The sequence below is a fragment of the Paramormyrops kingsleyae genome, chromosome 9 (genome assembly GCF_048594095.1).
Source record: "Paramormyrops kingsleyae isolate MSU_618 chromosome 9, PKINGS_0.4, whole genome shotgun sequence".
Classification (NCBI taxonomy): domain Eukaryota; kingdom Metazoa; phylum Chordata; class Actinopteri; order Osteoglossiformes; family Mormyridae; genus Paramormyrops; species Paramormyrops kingsleyae.
In genome coordinates this window covers 24019257-24035256 of record NC_132805.1, presented here as the reverse complement: position 1 = coordinate 24035256, position 16000 = coordinate 24019257, and the positions used below count along the sequence as shown (strand labels likewise).

The window sequence follows — 16000 nt, the reverse complement described above, 5'->3', positions numbered from 1 at the left end:
GATACATACAATAGCGGTTCATTCACAGTTAAACAACTATGCCTTAGAATCTCCATTTGGTTTAGCATCCTTTTATCTTTAATGCCTTCAGGTGTTTGGCATGAGACTGTAGTATAGATCCTCCAGCTAAGGCTAATGGCCAGTTTGTTCCTCACTTTTGCACGTGCGCCTTTCGGGCTGTGGATGGTCACAGGTGGTGCATGCAAACAGCAGTGATATTCCACCAGACCAGCAGAGGGGAGATGATTTGTAACAAACACAGATACAAACAGTGTAGTGAAGCGGGTAAACTTTAATCAACAGTTTTAAACATTTGTTTGTGATAAATTACTTTTTTTCATTTTGTTATATAGTGATCATCAGGTCCACTGGTGTCTCTGTCTGCAGTTGTAGCAGAAGCAGTTTCCCTCTGGGATCAATAAAGTTATTTCTGATTATAATTCTGATTCTGCAAAGTTATCAGGCAAGGCTTGAGTATTATTATGGTAATATGGAACACTGCAGTATTTTGAAATCTTTGACAGAATTAGCCAGGACTCACCCTGCTCAGAGAATTTTATCTCTGGTATTTCAAAATGCCGCAATAGTACCGTATACCTAGTGGACTAGTATAGTATACTAGTACCTAGTATAGTGTTAGGAAAGTATGAACAATTACAGTTGCTCACCATAACTACTACAATAACAACAACTATTTTTCCTCAACTCTTTCATCGCTGACTGCTGATCTGTTAAAGTTCACACTGCCACCTACTGGAAATACCTAATCCATTATTTTGCACGTGTGGTCAATGTGCAGGGTTGTGCAAGGTTTCAGCTAGGCATAAAAATCTGGGCTACACGTACTCCAACCACAGCTGTCCATAGCAAATCCCTGATGATGAAATGTACATCATGTCCCCTTGTCCTCAACCGAAAGCGCATGTGTAAAAGTGAAGCATGAATTGGCTTTAAGACTCAACCAACCTTTAAGACCTTCAGAACAAATTTGTGGATTTTCACAGGTTCTCAAACTATGGTCCATGTACCCTTGGTGGAGCACAGGGTCCCCTCTACTGGTACGCAAACGAATGTACTTAAGCATCAGTTGTAATGGTGACACATGGGCAAGGGAACACCTCCATGGTCAACAATTGTCATCACCCTATACTCCGGGTCGATAACTTTGGTACATGGAGAGACTAATATTTTCTAATATGGTACACAATGTAAACATTTTGAGTTCCAGCTTAAAAAAAAACCCTGGGACATCATGATTACCATTTTAAAGAACTGTAAATAACAACCAAGACTATACCTTGGAGAATTTCTAAACCAGGAAACCTACATTGAAGTTTGCAGGTAAACAAGACAACACCCTGAGGTTTCTAGAACCAAATGGAAGGTTTCTCCCCATTTGGCCCCAGAGCAGTCGTGAAGGGAGGAGTGAAGCAGGACAGTGCCCATTGCAGGCAGGTTCAGAGAACGACCGCTGCCTTCTGCCAGGAAGCTTTATCTGGGAGGAAAGTCTGAAGTGAGCCGAAGCACAGTACTGTGGCTGAAGAACAGCAGCTGCGACCAATGTGTGACTGTCAGTCTGCGGAGATGACAGTATCCCTGAAGCTCGCGAGGAGGAGGAAGCGTTCTTATATATGGATGTCCTACACTGGTGGAAACTTCCCAGAAAGATTTAGGGCAGTAATTCAAGACTAAGTTAATTATTGAGTCTGTATTCAACTTGTATTTTCAAATTATTTTTTAAGTCTGAGCATTTGTTTTACACATTACATATTTTGCACATAATGCATTTTGTTTTAAACGATGTGGAGGCTCACTATACACACTGCATATGGAGAAATACTGGAAAATTTCATATGGTAAATGCATCCATCTGTCCAACCTGGACACGCCTTCTCAGTGCAGGGTCGTAGGGAGACTCTGTCCCAGGGAGCGCACGTGAGAGGCCACAGGCAGCTGGATGGACCACAGTCCATCTCAGGGATTATGTAATGGTGCATACACAAATTATTTTAAATGATTTTTCAAAGGAGCTGTTGGTTTTCAACAAAAAATGATTATAAACGAATAATTTATTGCATAAATTATTATTGAAGTGTTTTTAAAATTATAATTCTAAATTATAAATTAAAATTATAAATTATAATTATTGAAGTATCTTCATAAATTTTCAGTAAATAACAATCTTCATGGTGCATAAGATAGTACTTTATACAAATACACTGATTTATTTCTATAAATGCACTTTGTTAGAAATTAACCAAAGCAATGCTCTTTATAGATGTCAGATGAACAGCATGTTTTGCACAACAATGGGTGTCAGAAGCAACTCACAATTTTCTGCTGCATTTACATTCATTGCATTGTACATGAGTACCCTTTACTGAGGTGGAGTATTTGGTATGCTCATGGCAAGTATTATTACTCTCACACTGATATAGGGTCAGTGTTATTGTGTCACTCAGTCATGGCTGGAGGTTACGAAAGGTCAGCATGTTTAATATGAGACTCTTGGGTACTGAGGGGCATCAACCTTAGACACATGATCTTGTCCAATGCGTAATGTCCTCTGGTTGCTGTGTAGGAATGGTTGTGTTGGGTGTCTGAGAGAGAGGAGGGTGGCCGTGATACGTGCTGTGCAAGCAGATGTTAATGGGTGTAGAATAGGTGGTACACCTGGTCCTGCAAGATGGCTCCATAGGTGGTCACAGCTTTGGTGGTGTCATCGTACATGTCCCTGGGAAGGGCAAAGCACACACACATTTACCGATTTTTAAAAAAATGTGCTACATATTTCTGTCTGTGACTCATTGATCTTTCTTGGCTCTGCTACTCATCCATTCATTCACATTTTTTGGCATTTGTAACTTTTTATGTATGGGTATTCAGTAATTAGTAACCTTTATATATCACCTATCTTTCACCATGAGTATAGCCCTAGCTGCTTGCATGGTGCAAAAACTAAATTAACTGACAAACTAACCTTAACCTTAACCTTAGCTATCATAAATGGCTACCTGTCCAAAATATGAATTGGTCCAGGTCTATGGTATATAAACTTTAGTTTTCTAGTCTGTGGGTCTTTTACAGTATATCTAGTTTTAACAGTGTATAACAGTGTTTCTTGGCCTGCTTCTCAGGGATGTGAGCAGGGTGGGAGCAAAAAACATGGACTGTCTTATGGTCACCGAGGACCAGCTCAGGACAGGCTGCTCTATAATATGGATTATATGCTTGGCTGAGTCTTACTTGGCCTTTTCGTCCAGCTTCCAGCCCTTGACTTGTTCCATCCAACCATTAGCAGTCTGGACTGTGTTGTCCCAGTAGGACCAGAGTGTGTCAGTAACTGCTGTCCCAGTCTCCTCCGGAACTTCTCTTATGATACGTAAGCACTCAGCATCTGAAATCAGTGGGTGTCAGCCAGTGAAGGCGGAGTAATCAGAGCAGCTTCTGGAATAATATGACGCTGTGCTACCTGTCAACATTTCAGTGGAATTTATTTTATTTATAGTACTTTGTTGCCTTTCTTGAAGATCCCTCTCTCTCTCTCTGTCTCTCTCTGTTTGTCTCTCTCTCTCTCTGCCTGTCATGCTTGCTTTCTTCCTAACCTGTAATCTTCCAGAAAAATACAAACACCAACCGGAAACTGGCTTGTTTCCAAAGCGTCATGCAGCTGAAGCCCACGCCAAACTTTGTTTAATGGTAATACCCTTCTTAATTACAATGCATTCTCTCTCATGATAAAATACTGGGAATCTTAGGTGTATGATGTGTCTGTGGTACAAATTGCTGCTAAGTAATTAGCTAATAGAAAATTGTGCTGCTTTTTATTATTAGGTCATTTAAAATCATTTAAAAAACAAAGGCCAGTGCAGATATTGTAGTTACCGTAGGAGATCACAGCAACAAGCACAGCAATAGCTAGTAGCTTGTTCATGGTGAAGACTCTCACCTGGGGAGACAGCGACAGGTGGCTTACAGCATCATGGGTAAAGACGTGACACTTCCTTTGCCTGCCCACTAGGTGGCAGACCTTACTGCACTTCCACCACCTGCCTACTGTACGTCAACTTTTGTCCCAGAACCTGATTTTCACATACATACTCAGTCCCATTTTAGTCTTTATAGCTTCATGCCTGTCCAGTATTGATACTAAAAGATGCCAATGGTTGTTTTATACTCAGCTAGTATTCATAACATTTAATTATTAGAAAGGAATATAAATTTGAGGTGATAAATTCAAATTTGAAAATATATAGCTAATTCAACCTTTTATTGCCATTATTAGTACCACAATATAAAGAAAATTGTCAGGTAGACAGTGACTGATTGGCAGAGTGTACCATGTTGATATTACATTGTCAGGCAGACCGTGACTGATCGGCAGATTATACCATGTCAATATTACATTGTCAGGCAGACTGTGACTGATCGGCAGAGTGTACCACATCGATATTAAATTGTCAGGCAGACAGTGACTGATCGGCATGAGTGTACCACATCGATATTAAATTGTCAGGCAGACTGTGACTGATCGGCAGAGTGTACCATGTCGATATTACATAGTCAGGTAAACAGTGACTGATCGGCAGAGTGTATCATGCCTGATATGGTATTACATTGATAATAAATTGACAGTAGCTGAAAATAAGAGGGGCTGTAAATCTCCTTGGGACATATTCAGTGCCATTAATCTCCATTATATCTTTGTCTAAGTGGAAGAATAACAGGTCTACTTACTTTTCCCTTTTTCCTTCCCCGGAAACGTAATGGAAATGATAGCAGCCGAGAGCGATCAGTAGCTTACCCTATATATATATATGAGGCCCCAGCCGTTGACCTGTTGAATCCTAAGTCAAAGTGCATCAGTTTCTGATAAACTACTAGCTTATGACTGTTTTTGTGGTGTCTGCATGTGGATTGCAGCTCAATGTACTTAAGTACTGAACAGTGGGGGTGTGGGGGGGTGCAGTTGTTGATCACATTTTCAGGGAAACACATCTGTTTTGTCCAGATAGCCACAGTTCTCTTTTCCAAGCAGGTCCAGGTACTGTCCTGGTGATTAGGTGACGTGTCTGTGGCGATTTAGACTTAGGACTGCTGTGAATCAACATCACCCCGCAGTTAAGTAACAGCTTGGTGTGCACTTTAGGGGAACGGCGGGCAGCTCTGTGGAAAAGCACCCGTAGTGAACGGTGGCACTTTGCTCCCCAGCTGAGGCCATAGCTGTCAAGTCTCCCGTTTTGGCCAGGAAACTACCATATTTTACCCCTCTTTCCCGCCGTCCTCCCATATTAATATTTTCCCGTAAATCTCCCGTATTATAATATCATTAAAAAATTCCTCTGCCTCTCCAAACTGAACTGTCAGTAGCCTCGCGAGAACTGCCACCTGCAGTAGCCTGCAGGTCATTTACATTAACCAGGTCATAAATGCGGAGGTTAAAATGGCAATGCTGTGTGCCAAAAACAACGTTATTTTCACCTTCTGTGACAACTTCAACAAGGATACAAAGTCTGCAACAAATCTGTATAATAAGTCATTAGTGAATGCCAGAGAGCCACATGAGTGAACATAAGAAATTAAAAGAAAATGTGTAATGAAAATAAAATGTAAATGACAAGTGGTTATTTTAGATTTCTTGTACACCTGTCTTAAAATGTAAGGGATACTGGAGCTTGGTTGGGGTGGTGGGATGGCTCGCGGTGGGTGCCGGAAAATTTCCCTTATTTTCAAATCCAAAACTTGACAGGTATGGCTGAGGCTGAACAAAGAAATGATCTCTGCATGTCTCTCTTTCACTGGCATCACACAAGCAGCATTGCTTAGAAAATCCCCTTTATTTGGTGTAGCTACACCGGTGAATCTGATATCTGATAGTGGAATGTTCTGGATTGTATATCTCTTCCTCTTTGGCCCCATGACTTTGCCATTATTGGCCTGTTTACTCTTGCTTCTGTGCAAACCTCAGAGTCACATGTCTGCCTACTTAGCAGTTCTTAGCTGTTATGGATTTGCTCCAACATTCACATCACCCCCCCCCCCGCCCCCCCCCAAAAAAGAGGGAAAAAAACAGGTCATGACTGCACCTCACTCCTGGGCCTAGAGACTGGTACACAGGGCTGGAGTGTTAAGCAGCATCACAAAATCGAGTGCTGTTTGAAATTTCACTCGGTCAGCTGAAGTACTGCAGTGAAGCACCTTTTTGTAGTCGGTGTATAGGAAACCTCTGCTGTGTCTCTGCTTAAATGTCGGGCAGGAAGAGGAAACTCAGAGAAACCGTACAGTTTATGTATGACGTTTGTTAAGCAGCTACTTATTGTTGACTATGTTGAATCACAGAATAATAAATGATTTAATAAATTGTCAAATAAAGGATAAATTCATGGTTTAAGTGAAATTAATCTTTAAGTGAATGTTTCAGTTTTGAAAAATGAAATGAAATGAATGATTTTAAACTGAAGTATTTGAATATTAAATGTATAAAAGACAGAAAAAATAAAGGATGATTATAAAAATGATTCAGTATCAGTTTTGCACAATTCTCTCCATGCTAAATATTAATCAACCAGTGTATACCTTTTTTGTCAATATCCTTTATGTGAGTTTTCCTGCATAATCTTGCAGATTATATCTGTTTTACAATGAGAAACATATTTTTAGTATTCCAGGATTCCAGGAGAAAGGGTTCACTTTCACGTGTCATATCAAGTTTGTGCGACTGTGCATGAGATAAGCGGTTATGGAGGATGCATGGATGTTACATCAGGTTTTTGTGGCCCTGTAGAGGATAAATGTTTATGAAAGGTGGATGGATGTTACATAAAGTTTTGGGAGATAAATGGATGATACCTCAAGCTGTCTTTTCTCAAGGCACAAAGTGTCTTCAGTAGAGGGATATTCAAATTTTGCTTGTCTACCTCCTTAGATGGGATTATTTGGAAAAACATAACACAGCTATTAAAACAGTTTGCAGTTTGTAATTATTTTATTGAGCTCAGTATACAAATACAAATGACCTCTATTGTTGTTTCTCGCTTCATATATGAATAGGAAATAAGCATTTATGTACATGCACAATGTAAATTGCATTCTTTTGAGAAATATGGAAATTGCTGTAATTTCTAATATTATTTCTGTTATTTCCCTTTTTATGCATGATTGTTGGCAAGAGATTTAATAGTGCAGAGCATAGCCTTTTGTGCATTTTAAATCAGATTCTGCTATCATTGGGAAGTTGTGTCGTGTAAAACTGAAGCTATTGATAAGAAGTTCCTGTAAGCGGCGACAGATCCATTTGCTGCTAGGATCTCAGTGCTCGGCTGGCCACACGCTCTCCAGAGTAGCCCGGAAGTTCGTGATGCACTCGTCCAGGAAGGGTCCAACGTAGGGACGCACGTACTTCCCATAGAGCCCGAGCCCGGCAGAGCGAGCCTTGTCCACCAATGGCACGACTTCCTGGGCCATACCCCTACATGGACGACATCATCAGGGCACCTCATAATGCCTCTCTTACACTCCTATGCCCAGTTCCAAACAGAAACCTGAAGCAGTCAGGGAACAGCACTGCAGCTGCATGCTGAGCTGTGTATCTCCAAAAACAATGCATATATAAATAAATCCATGGATAAGAAGAAAGATGATGAGTCATACACAACAACATTTATTTTTATTGCTAGATAACTAACCTGCATTGAACTATACATTGCTAACAAGTAATTTGCCGTACTGAAACGTGAATTTATTAGCTTAAGAATTACAAAGATTGGGAGTTCTACAGTGTTTTGCAGATTCATTGGAAAAATTAGCGCTGTCGCTTATTTATTACCCTTTATGTTTACAGTCCTCGGAAATGCATGTCAGCTAGGGAGCGAAATAAGGAGATACTCACGTCACAATCTTAACTCCGCTCTGGACTTGGGGACTACCGTGTACTTCATCCACGTAGTCCTTTGCCGCCTTCGCATATTGACTTTCCTCCAGAAGGGGAGAGATGGCGGAGTGAGCCTTGTTGTACACCTGTGTGATCCTCTTGATAACAGCCCCCTTCAGCTCGTCATACTTGTTCACAAGCTCCTTGTCAGGCTCCGGGAGGTCGCACAGGCAAAGGGACACTGGGGGAAAAAGAGAGGCATGCAGATCACTAAGGGGTCCAAGCTCCTGGGAGGACTTGGCATGGAGGACGTGGCAGGAGATGCACAGAGCCACTCTTACCTTGGAGCGCGAGCAGGAACGCAATGGCAAATTTCCCTGACATCTGTGCGAAAGAGAAGGAGAGTGTTACCTGCAGCCCTATCCATTAGCATGCACAACTTAAGCACCAAATCACTTAGCGGAGATAAAGCGTGAAATCTTTGTGTGAATTATTCATGGCTGAAGTGAAGCCAACCTGTGAAAATAATGAGGGCCCAGAAATAAGGTAAAACAAGATTTTTTTTGTTATAAATATGGATAATGGTACCCATTCCAAATTGCCCCAAATACCTTTGAGATGATTGAGGATTGCAACGGATGACCAGGTTGATGGATGTGGTTCCAGTCAGTGCCCAGGTTTGTGGCAGAGTGGCCCGGCAAAATCTGCACCGTGATATAAGGGAAGTGTGTAAACAAACGTCACCTAATGAACCGCGAAGCTCACGGGGACCCACTGTCCTGGCCTAACAAATAGCTGCAGTCTGGAAGTTACACCCACACAAACACCCAAAGTCCACTCCATGTCAGACAGACCTGTTAACCCCCTGACGCTCCCAAATGCTAGATACTCATGTACTCGTATGTAACTCCTTTGTGATGCATGAAATTCAGATGTGGAGGAAAAGGGGGATAAGAAATATTTCATCAGTGGTGCAAAGGAACAGGCACCTGGTTTCTGCACCAATGCATAAGCAGAACCTTAAATTTTGGCCCCATTTGCTCATGTAATATAGGCTATACTTAACACAGTGTTTCATATTAGTGAGATTTGCATGTTAAAGGCTCACCACCATGTCCAGTTTTCTCTTGAATGTAAATTATTATATTTTAGAGATGGGTGCAACGTTTATGGGTGACATTTCTGTCTGCTTTTGTTTGGTGAGCATGTGCCAAAATCAATACTCTTTGTCCAGTGCAAGAGCACAGTGGAACAACCCAAAGGTCATCTGCAGATTTCCACATTCACAGAGCCAAGCTGCCCTCCCTGCTCTGCCCTTTGCTCTGAACAGCTCAAGCTCTCCGCCTCTGTCAGATCAGCAGCCTCCGCTCTACTGTTTACCTGTTACCTGTTTGTATTCTTATGTTTCTGCTTCCTTGTGAGCTGAACACAGAAAACTGCAGTGTCACTTAGTAATGCCACTCCAGTGATTTAAAGGATGTTATGTGGGAGTACATCATATGTAGATTATGTGTAGATTCAAGATTCAAGATATTTATTTGTCATGTACACATGACCCTGGTCATTCTGAGCAGCTGTGCATGATAAGAGAATGCCAAAATATACAAAATAACAATATAAAATAAAAAATATATGGAATATGTTCAGCTGTACATAATTTATACATAAGTGATAAGATAAAAGTGATTAAGCTGTGCAATATAAGTGCAATGTGCAAGAGACCTGAGAAATGTACTGACAATTTGGACAATATGAACTGAATGAAAACAGCGCTCATAGGATTGTGGGTACTCGTACACAGTGTGCACAGAGTGATGTCAGTGTTACAGTGCTGAAGAATCACTGTAGAGTCCAATGGGAGACCTAGGGGCATTGAGAACTGTCCTGGTTTAGGAGCCTTATGACCTGGGGAAAAAACTCCTCTTTGACTTTTCAGTTCTGGTCATAAGGCTGCGGAGCTGTTTGCCTGAGTTCAGCATGCAAAACAGAAATTTATTGGGGTGGGATGGGTCCTTGAAGATTTTTGTTGCTCTGGTTCTACAGCGGCTGGTGTAAATGCCTTGTAGGGAGGGCAAGGCAGATCTGGTGCAGCGCTCAGCTGCTCTAACCACCCTCTGCAGGGCTTTCTGGTCCTGGACAAAGCAGTTCCTGAACCATGGTGTAATGCTCATGGTAGTTATGCTCTCTACAGTAGCCGAGTAGAAGGCCTTTAGGACAGCAGGAGAGACCTTAAACCTCCTCAGCTGCCACAGATGTAGACCATCTTCATTACATGTAATCTCCACACACTCAGCATGGGGACATGTGATTTCCACAATCCCAGCATGGAGACCTGCGACCACTGCACACCCAGCATGGGGACCTGGGGACCTGCGATCTCCACTCACCTACATCGGGACATGTGATCTCCACCGATGCAACATGCGGATGTGCAATCCCTGCTCACCCAGCATGGGGACCTGGGGACCTGCATTCTCTGCACACCCAGCATGGGGACATGAAATCTCCACACACCCAGAATGGAGGCAGGATTCAGGTATGAAGGCAACAGTGCTCCCCAACGTAAATGTAAAACACTTGTTCTTTATCTATAGCTAGCCCTAATGATCCTTCATAAGCTGTAAGTGCTGTCTTACAGGTCTGCTCCTAACGTGAAGATGTTGTCCTGTTATTTGAACCTTTTGCTGCTCTTCCTAAATTCATGTGCGAATTAATCAGTGAGTTGTAGTAAGGTTTGAGTGTGTGCTGCAAACGGATTAGCTCGAGGGCCATGAGGATGTAATTCAAAGTACCTCCCCATCCCCATTGTGCTTCTTCTGTTGGCTGATGCCACTCATAAATATTAATAGGTGCCGTCAAGTCAATAGAGATCTGGAAGTATGCTTTGCTGCACGCTTGGAAATAGCTTTCCTGTGGCATTAACTGGTGTTGCTTTTTAGCTTTGACAATTTAAATTGGACAAAGTACTGCTTATCATCTGTAAGCAAATCTTTAAGCTTTAACAAATGTTTATGATACATTTCTCATATCTATCACAAAGCTTAGGCTCTTCCTTGGGAAAATACACATTTGTTTTATACATTTTTGTATGTTTATATGCTGATACTGTAAAAGGAAACAGGCAATAAAGGTTCAGGCGATCACTGCGTTGTAATGTGGTTTCAGGCTGCATGAAGGAAAAAAACAACTCGTGGAACATAACAACTGGTTTAATTAAGACAGAACAGCAGTTCAGCTGGCACAGAACCAGTAATTATAGATGAAGAGGAGACTGATTTACTTATATGTTCATATGTTCCTGATTCCAGGAACATCTGACTCAAAGTACGTTGTTCAGCAGGTTTGATGGTGTGCAAGGCAGTCAGGCTCAGAAAGAACTCTGATGCGTGACGTTGAATAATACTGCATAGTTACAACATACTCTTTAAAACCTGTAGGAATAAAGTAATGTGTATATGTTGCATTTCTGACCCAATTTTCAACATTCTTTACCTTCTGTCTTTGTCATCGGCTGTGAACACACTAAGGAATATGGTGAGATACCAGTCTAAATGAGACTTGTCTGAATGGCTCTGTCATAGATATGGGGGGAGCAAGACGTATTGCGTATTTCTGCTACTGGCAACTAGTTTTCATAATATTCCGTCCATTTCTTGGATATGCGCTCCCACATGGAGTTTGTGGTGTCAGAAGCCAGCTCAATGCATTTGTCTGCCATGGACTTGATATGGTCTTGGTAATACATCCTGCTGAAGTCTAGCAGGGTTTGTCCAATGTCCATTGCTCTCGTCGTGGCTGTCCTGGGGCACAAAACAATGCAACCGAAACAGTCAGGGATGCGAAGCAGCCAGTTGTATCACAAAACTCAATGACTCTTCATAATGGCTTTGGAAGGTGAAAATGCATAGTGAAGATCATAAGATAAAATAACACCACATGGTTTGCTGGGAAGGACTGAAGGCGGTTCTAATATGCTAAGAGTATTCTACACTGCCACTAAGGGAAGCCACTCACTTATCTACATGCTTATGGTGTAGATAGATAAGTATCCCTAAACTTTGTAGAATGGTTCTTAAGCTGCCTAGTGATTAAGGCAGTGCAAGCCAAGGTAAGGCGGCTTCCAGCGTGCCCCATCACTTTGCACCTCCTGGCGTATTTTTTACTTGTACAAATGGTAAATAAAGCATCATTCCATTTTCATTTTAAGCATCATCACCACCAGAAGAAGGGGATTGAAGATGGATAGATGATAGCACAGCTTATGAACAAACCATAATGTAGCTTGTATCCTTCATTGTTCCCTCTCCCACCCATCTTCACTGAGCTGCGGGAGTATGCAGGCTATGGTTCCTGAATGACTGTACCTGTAGTGCCAAGCTCACTTGAGGGGATGGTTCCCTCAAATTCTGACATGACTTTGAGCAGTATAAATGGGTACAGCTCGTAACTATTACAAAAGCTTTTGCCACGCAAATACAAATAATAATTCATATTAATAAGTTGTTCCCCATGCAGGGCTACTGATTGTTTGAAGTCCCAATGCGACTATGAACTTTTGGAATTCGTTCCCTTTTGCGTAGGTGCTGACTTGTCATGATACTGATAGACAGGATGTCAGTGGCCTTCTTCCAAGGTTGGGAAGTCAGGGCTGGGACAGAAACCTCAGAGTATGACTGTGACACCTACCGGTATGTATTTGCCAGCAGCTGCAGTGTCTCTGAGATGTTTGCCTCTGAGTTATCCCCATTCTCTGTGTCTGACAGTGACAGCTGTGCTGCAGACGACAAGGGAAGAGAGAGAAGCACATATGTGGAGAGAGACAGGTTTTTACCAAAACCAAAACTAAATGCAAAGATGAAGAAAGGTGCTGAAAGCAGTCAGAGGACAAATCTATCCATTGTCATGGTCCTGGGGGGTCTGGAGCTTAACCTGGGGGCTACGGACACACCATTCAGTAACTCCATTTCACCTTGGCATGTTTATGGACTGAGGGAGGAAACCTAAGAACCTAGATTAAACCCCACAACAACATGGGGAGAACATGCAAACTCGCAAAGGTGTGAGGCAGCGGTGCTAACCACTGTGCCACCTGAAGACAAATCTGAATGATAAAGATGCTTAAATGATTAAGATATAAGGTCAAACAAAGTTCAAACACCAGAGGGGGGAAAAGGAATTTAAGACAGAACTATAAGAATGTGCAAAAGCTTTTGCTAAATATTAATAATTATTTATAAATAATGTATGTTGATGCTTCCATGTCCCACTCTCGCCAGTGTGGGGAAGCAATAAAAAAGGCCAATAGAATGTTGGGTTATATCTCTAGGTGTGTGAAGTTTAAGTCAAGGGAGGTGATGTTACATTTATATAATTCCTTGGTAATACCCCACCTAGAATATTGTGTGCAGGTTTGGTCACCATACCTTAAGAAGGACATTGCTGCCTTAGAAAAGGTGCAACGGAGGGCTACGAGAATGATTCCTGGTCTTAGAGGAATGTCTTATGAGGAGAGGTTAGCTGAGCTGAATCTGTTTAGCCTTGAGCAAAGGAGACTAAGGGGGGGACATGATCCCAGTCTATAAGATTCTAACGGGTCTGGATGCTGTTCAGCCAAATGGCTATTTCAATATTAGTTTAAATACTAGAACTCGTGGCCATAAGTGGAAATTAGCGGGAGAACATTTTAAAACAAATTTGAGGAAGCACTTCTTTACACAGCGTGTAGTTAGAGTATGGAATAGTCTTCCTCCTAGTGTAGCGGAAGCTAAAACCCTGGGTTCCTTTAAATCAGAGTTAGATAAGATTTTAACAACTCTGAGCTATTAGTTAAGTTCTCCCCAAACGAGCTTGATGGGCCAAATGGCCCCCTCTCGTTTGTAAATTTCTTATATTCTTATGTAAGGCAAAGGGGTGGTGCAAATTGAAGTGGAGAGTGAACAGGGCCCCTGAAGATCCATTGCTCAATGTCATCTCACCTCAGTGCCCTGGTGCTAATATTCAGCATAATAAGTGCATTCTTTATATAGTCGTTTTTCTGTAGAATAGGGTGAAATGTTTCTATAAAATTGGGTGAGACAAACAGCTACAAAACCAAGCCATGCATGTAAGAACCTGCACCTTACCTGCCAGTAGCAGCAGCATGGTGAGCGTGATGAGACTCCGTAACATGTCTGCTAGGAACCGGGAACGAAATGTAGGTTCTACTGCACAGTGTGGAACCGGTGTGTTAGCAGAGGACAACAGACACAGGGATTACAGGCAGACATCTGAGGTACTCAAATGGGGTAGATAACTACAAAAATGTAGTATTTGCTATATTACAGTATGGACACCAAAGTGTCAATGAATGGAGAAGTACACAAAAAGTCTGATATAAATTTCTGTAAAAACATCTTTCAACCTATGACATTTTCCGTTGGACTACAAAGTCCTATGGTTGATAGGATTTTTAAATTAATGACAGAATTATTAGGCTTTACCTTTTTTTGGCTTCTGAGAGAAGTTGTCTATGTGCTGTTCAGTGGGTAGACTGACTGTAATTCGCCTCAACAAGGTATCAAGGCAAAGTAACAACGTGTGACGTAAGGGTACCTTAAAACACCGCAGCACCTCCGTGGCTATTTTCACATTTATGCTCACTACTACTGACCATCGATCACAATATTGTATTAATTTTTAGCTATATTTTTGCAAGCACCTATATTAAATTTTATGTTATTGACCACAAAATCTGTCATTAAGTATTTTGAGAAAAAGAAAACCTTTATATAAATTGGGAAGTAGCCTTTTTAATATACCTTTGTTGGTATATTAATTGTGGAATCACTAAAAATATTTGCAGTAATGTATGCTATTGTGTTCTGGGTTTCAGATATCCTATTTGATAAATCTCCAATTTGCACTGTGTGTGAGAAAACTGCACTGTTTGCATTACAGTTTTAGGTTAAATAAATCCAATAATGCATCGAAATTCTCAGAAATGTGTGTATTGAAAACCTTCGCCATACTCAAAAACATTTTACTGGTGGAACTTCTTGTAAGTCAGCATGAAATTGGGCAATCTTAGTATTCATTAACACAAGATAAATAGTGACTTTAACCTGCCTTTTGATTAAATTGAATATGGTGTGTTCTGCCTTCAGGTGAAATTCAGTTGTTGACTGGGCCTTCGCACAAAAACATTATTCATAATGGGTGTATCTATGAAGGGTTAAAGAGACAGGTCTGTGCCACGGGCCTCATGAGTGGACACTAGTAATTAATGAACAGAGAAGTATACTGACAGAGTGATGTCTGACTATGCTGGAAGAACCTGGCAAATATTAACTTGCTCACTTGGAAGAGAGCTATTTTCCAAACAGAAATACTTCTGTGAGTTGTATACAGCAGCCTTAAAGAATGGAGTACTTATGAAACTATAATTTAACACAATATTGTACTCCACATATGTGAAATTAGAGAATTTAATTCTGTCTGCAGGTTCGTATTTTATGTCGGATACAACTTCAAAAATTTATATTTTGTATTTGAAATACATGTTTTATACCAGAGAGAATTGTTGTTTTATTAAGTGGAGGCATCAGTTTGACCATCCAGATCTTTCATAGGGATAACACCCTGACATAATCATAATTAGTGATTAAGCTGTGCAATATAAGTGCAATGTGAAAGAGACCTGAGAAATGTACTGACAATTTGGACAATATGAACTGAATGAAAACAGCGCTCATAGGATTGTGGGTACTCGTACACAGTGTGCACAGAGTGATGTCAGTGTTACAGTGCTGAAGAATCACTGTAGAGTCCAATGGGAGACCTAGGGGCATTGAGAACTGTCCTGGTTTAGGAGCCTTATGACCTGGGGAAAAAACTCCTCTTTGACTTTTCAGTTCTGGTCATAAGGCTGCGGAGCTGTTTGCCTGAGTTCAGCATGCAAAACAGAAAGTTATTGGGGTGGGATGGGTCCTTGAAGATTTTTGTTGCTCTGGTTCTACAGCGGCTGGTGTAAATGCCTTGTAGGGAGGGCAAGGCAGATCTGGTGCAGCGCTCAGCTGCTCTAACCACCCTCTGCAGGGCTTTCTGGTCCTGGACAAAGCAGTTCCTGAACCATGGTGTAATGCTCATGGTAGT

At 41.4% G+C, this 16000-nt stretch overlaps 3 protein-coding genes across 3 annotated transcripts; all 3 read right to left on the bottom strand.

The window, feature by feature from the left end:
* Positions 1–274: 274 nt before the first annotated feature.
* On the bottom strand, positions 275–4892 carry apoc2 (apolipoprotein C-II). Its single transcript, XM_023833212.2, has 4 exons — positions 4738–4892; positions 3886–3949; positions 3247–3397; positions 275–2734 (listed from the first exon to the last, which is right to left on the bottom strand). The coding sequence occupies exons 2-4, from the start codon at positions 3932–3934 to the stop codon at positions 2647–2649; spliced, it is 288 nt and encodes a 95-aa protein (XP_023688980.1). The 5' UTR covers positions 3935–3949; positions 4738–4892; the 3' UTR covers positions 275–2646.
* A 2074-nt stretch (positions 4893–6966) lies between these two features.
* apoa2 (apolipoprotein A-II) lies at positions 6967–8643 on the bottom strand. The gene is made up of 4 exons (XM_072715911.1): positions 8482–8643; positions 8212–8254; positions 7889–8111; positions 6967–7468 (listed from the first exon to the last, which is right to left on the bottom strand). Exons 2-4 carry the CDS (start codon positions 8252–8254, stop codon positions 7309–7311), a joined length of 426 nt encoding a protein of 141 aa, XP_072572012.1. The 5' UTR covers positions 8482–8643; the 3' UTR covers positions 6967–7308.
* A 2420-nt stretch (positions 8644–11063) lies between these two features.
* apoc4 (apolipoprotein C-IV) lies at positions 11064–14380 on the bottom strand. Its single transcript, XM_072715910.1, has 4 exons — positions 14350–14380; positions 13993–14073; positions 12557–12644; positions 11064–11670 (listed from the first exon to the last, which is right to left on the bottom strand). The coding sequence occupies exons 2-4, from the start codon at positions 14036–14038 to the stop codon at positions 11496–11498; spliced, it is 309 nt and encodes a 102-aa protein (XP_072572011.1). The 5' UTR covers positions 14039–14073; positions 14350–14380; the 3' UTR covers positions 11064–11495.
* Positions 14381–16000: the final 1620 nt, after the last annotated feature.

Coding starts and splice junctions, on each gene's coding strand:
- apoc2 (XM_023833212.2), bottom strand. CDS start 3,934: ATGAACAAGCTACTAGCTATTGCTGTGCTTGTTGCTGTGATCTCCTAC. Junction 3,398..3,885: donor TGTTGCTGTGATCTCCTACG/GTAACTACAATA, acceptor CACTGATTTCAG/ATGCTGAGTGCTTACGTATC. Junction 2,735..3,246: donor AAGCTGGACGAAAAGGCCAA/GTAAGACTCAGC, acceptor TGCCCTTCCCAG/GGACATGTACGATGACACCA.
- apoa2 (XM_072715911.1), bottom strand. CDS start 8,254: ATGTCAGGGAAATTTGCCATTGCGTTCCTGCTCGCGCTCCAAG. Junction 8,112..8,211: donor GTTCCTGCTCGCGCTCCAAG/GTAAGAGTGGCT, acceptor TTTTTCCCCCAG/TGTCCCTTTGCCTGTGCGAC. Junction 7,469..7,888: donor AGCGGAGTTAAGATTGTGAC/GTGAGTATCTCC, acceptor TCGTCCATGTAG/GGGTATGGCCCAGGAAGTCG.
- apoc4 (XM_072715910.1), bottom strand. CDS start 14,038: ATGTTACGGAGTCTCATCACGCTCACCATGCTGCTGCTACTGGCAG. Junction 12,645..13,992: donor CATGCTGCTGCTACTGGCAG/GTAAGGTGCAGG, acceptor TGTCGTCTGCAG/CACAGCTGTCACTGTCAGAC. Junction 11,671..12,556: donor CTGCTGGCAAATACATACCG/GTAGGTGTCACA, acceptor TTTGTGCCCCAG/GACAGCCACGACGAGAGCAA.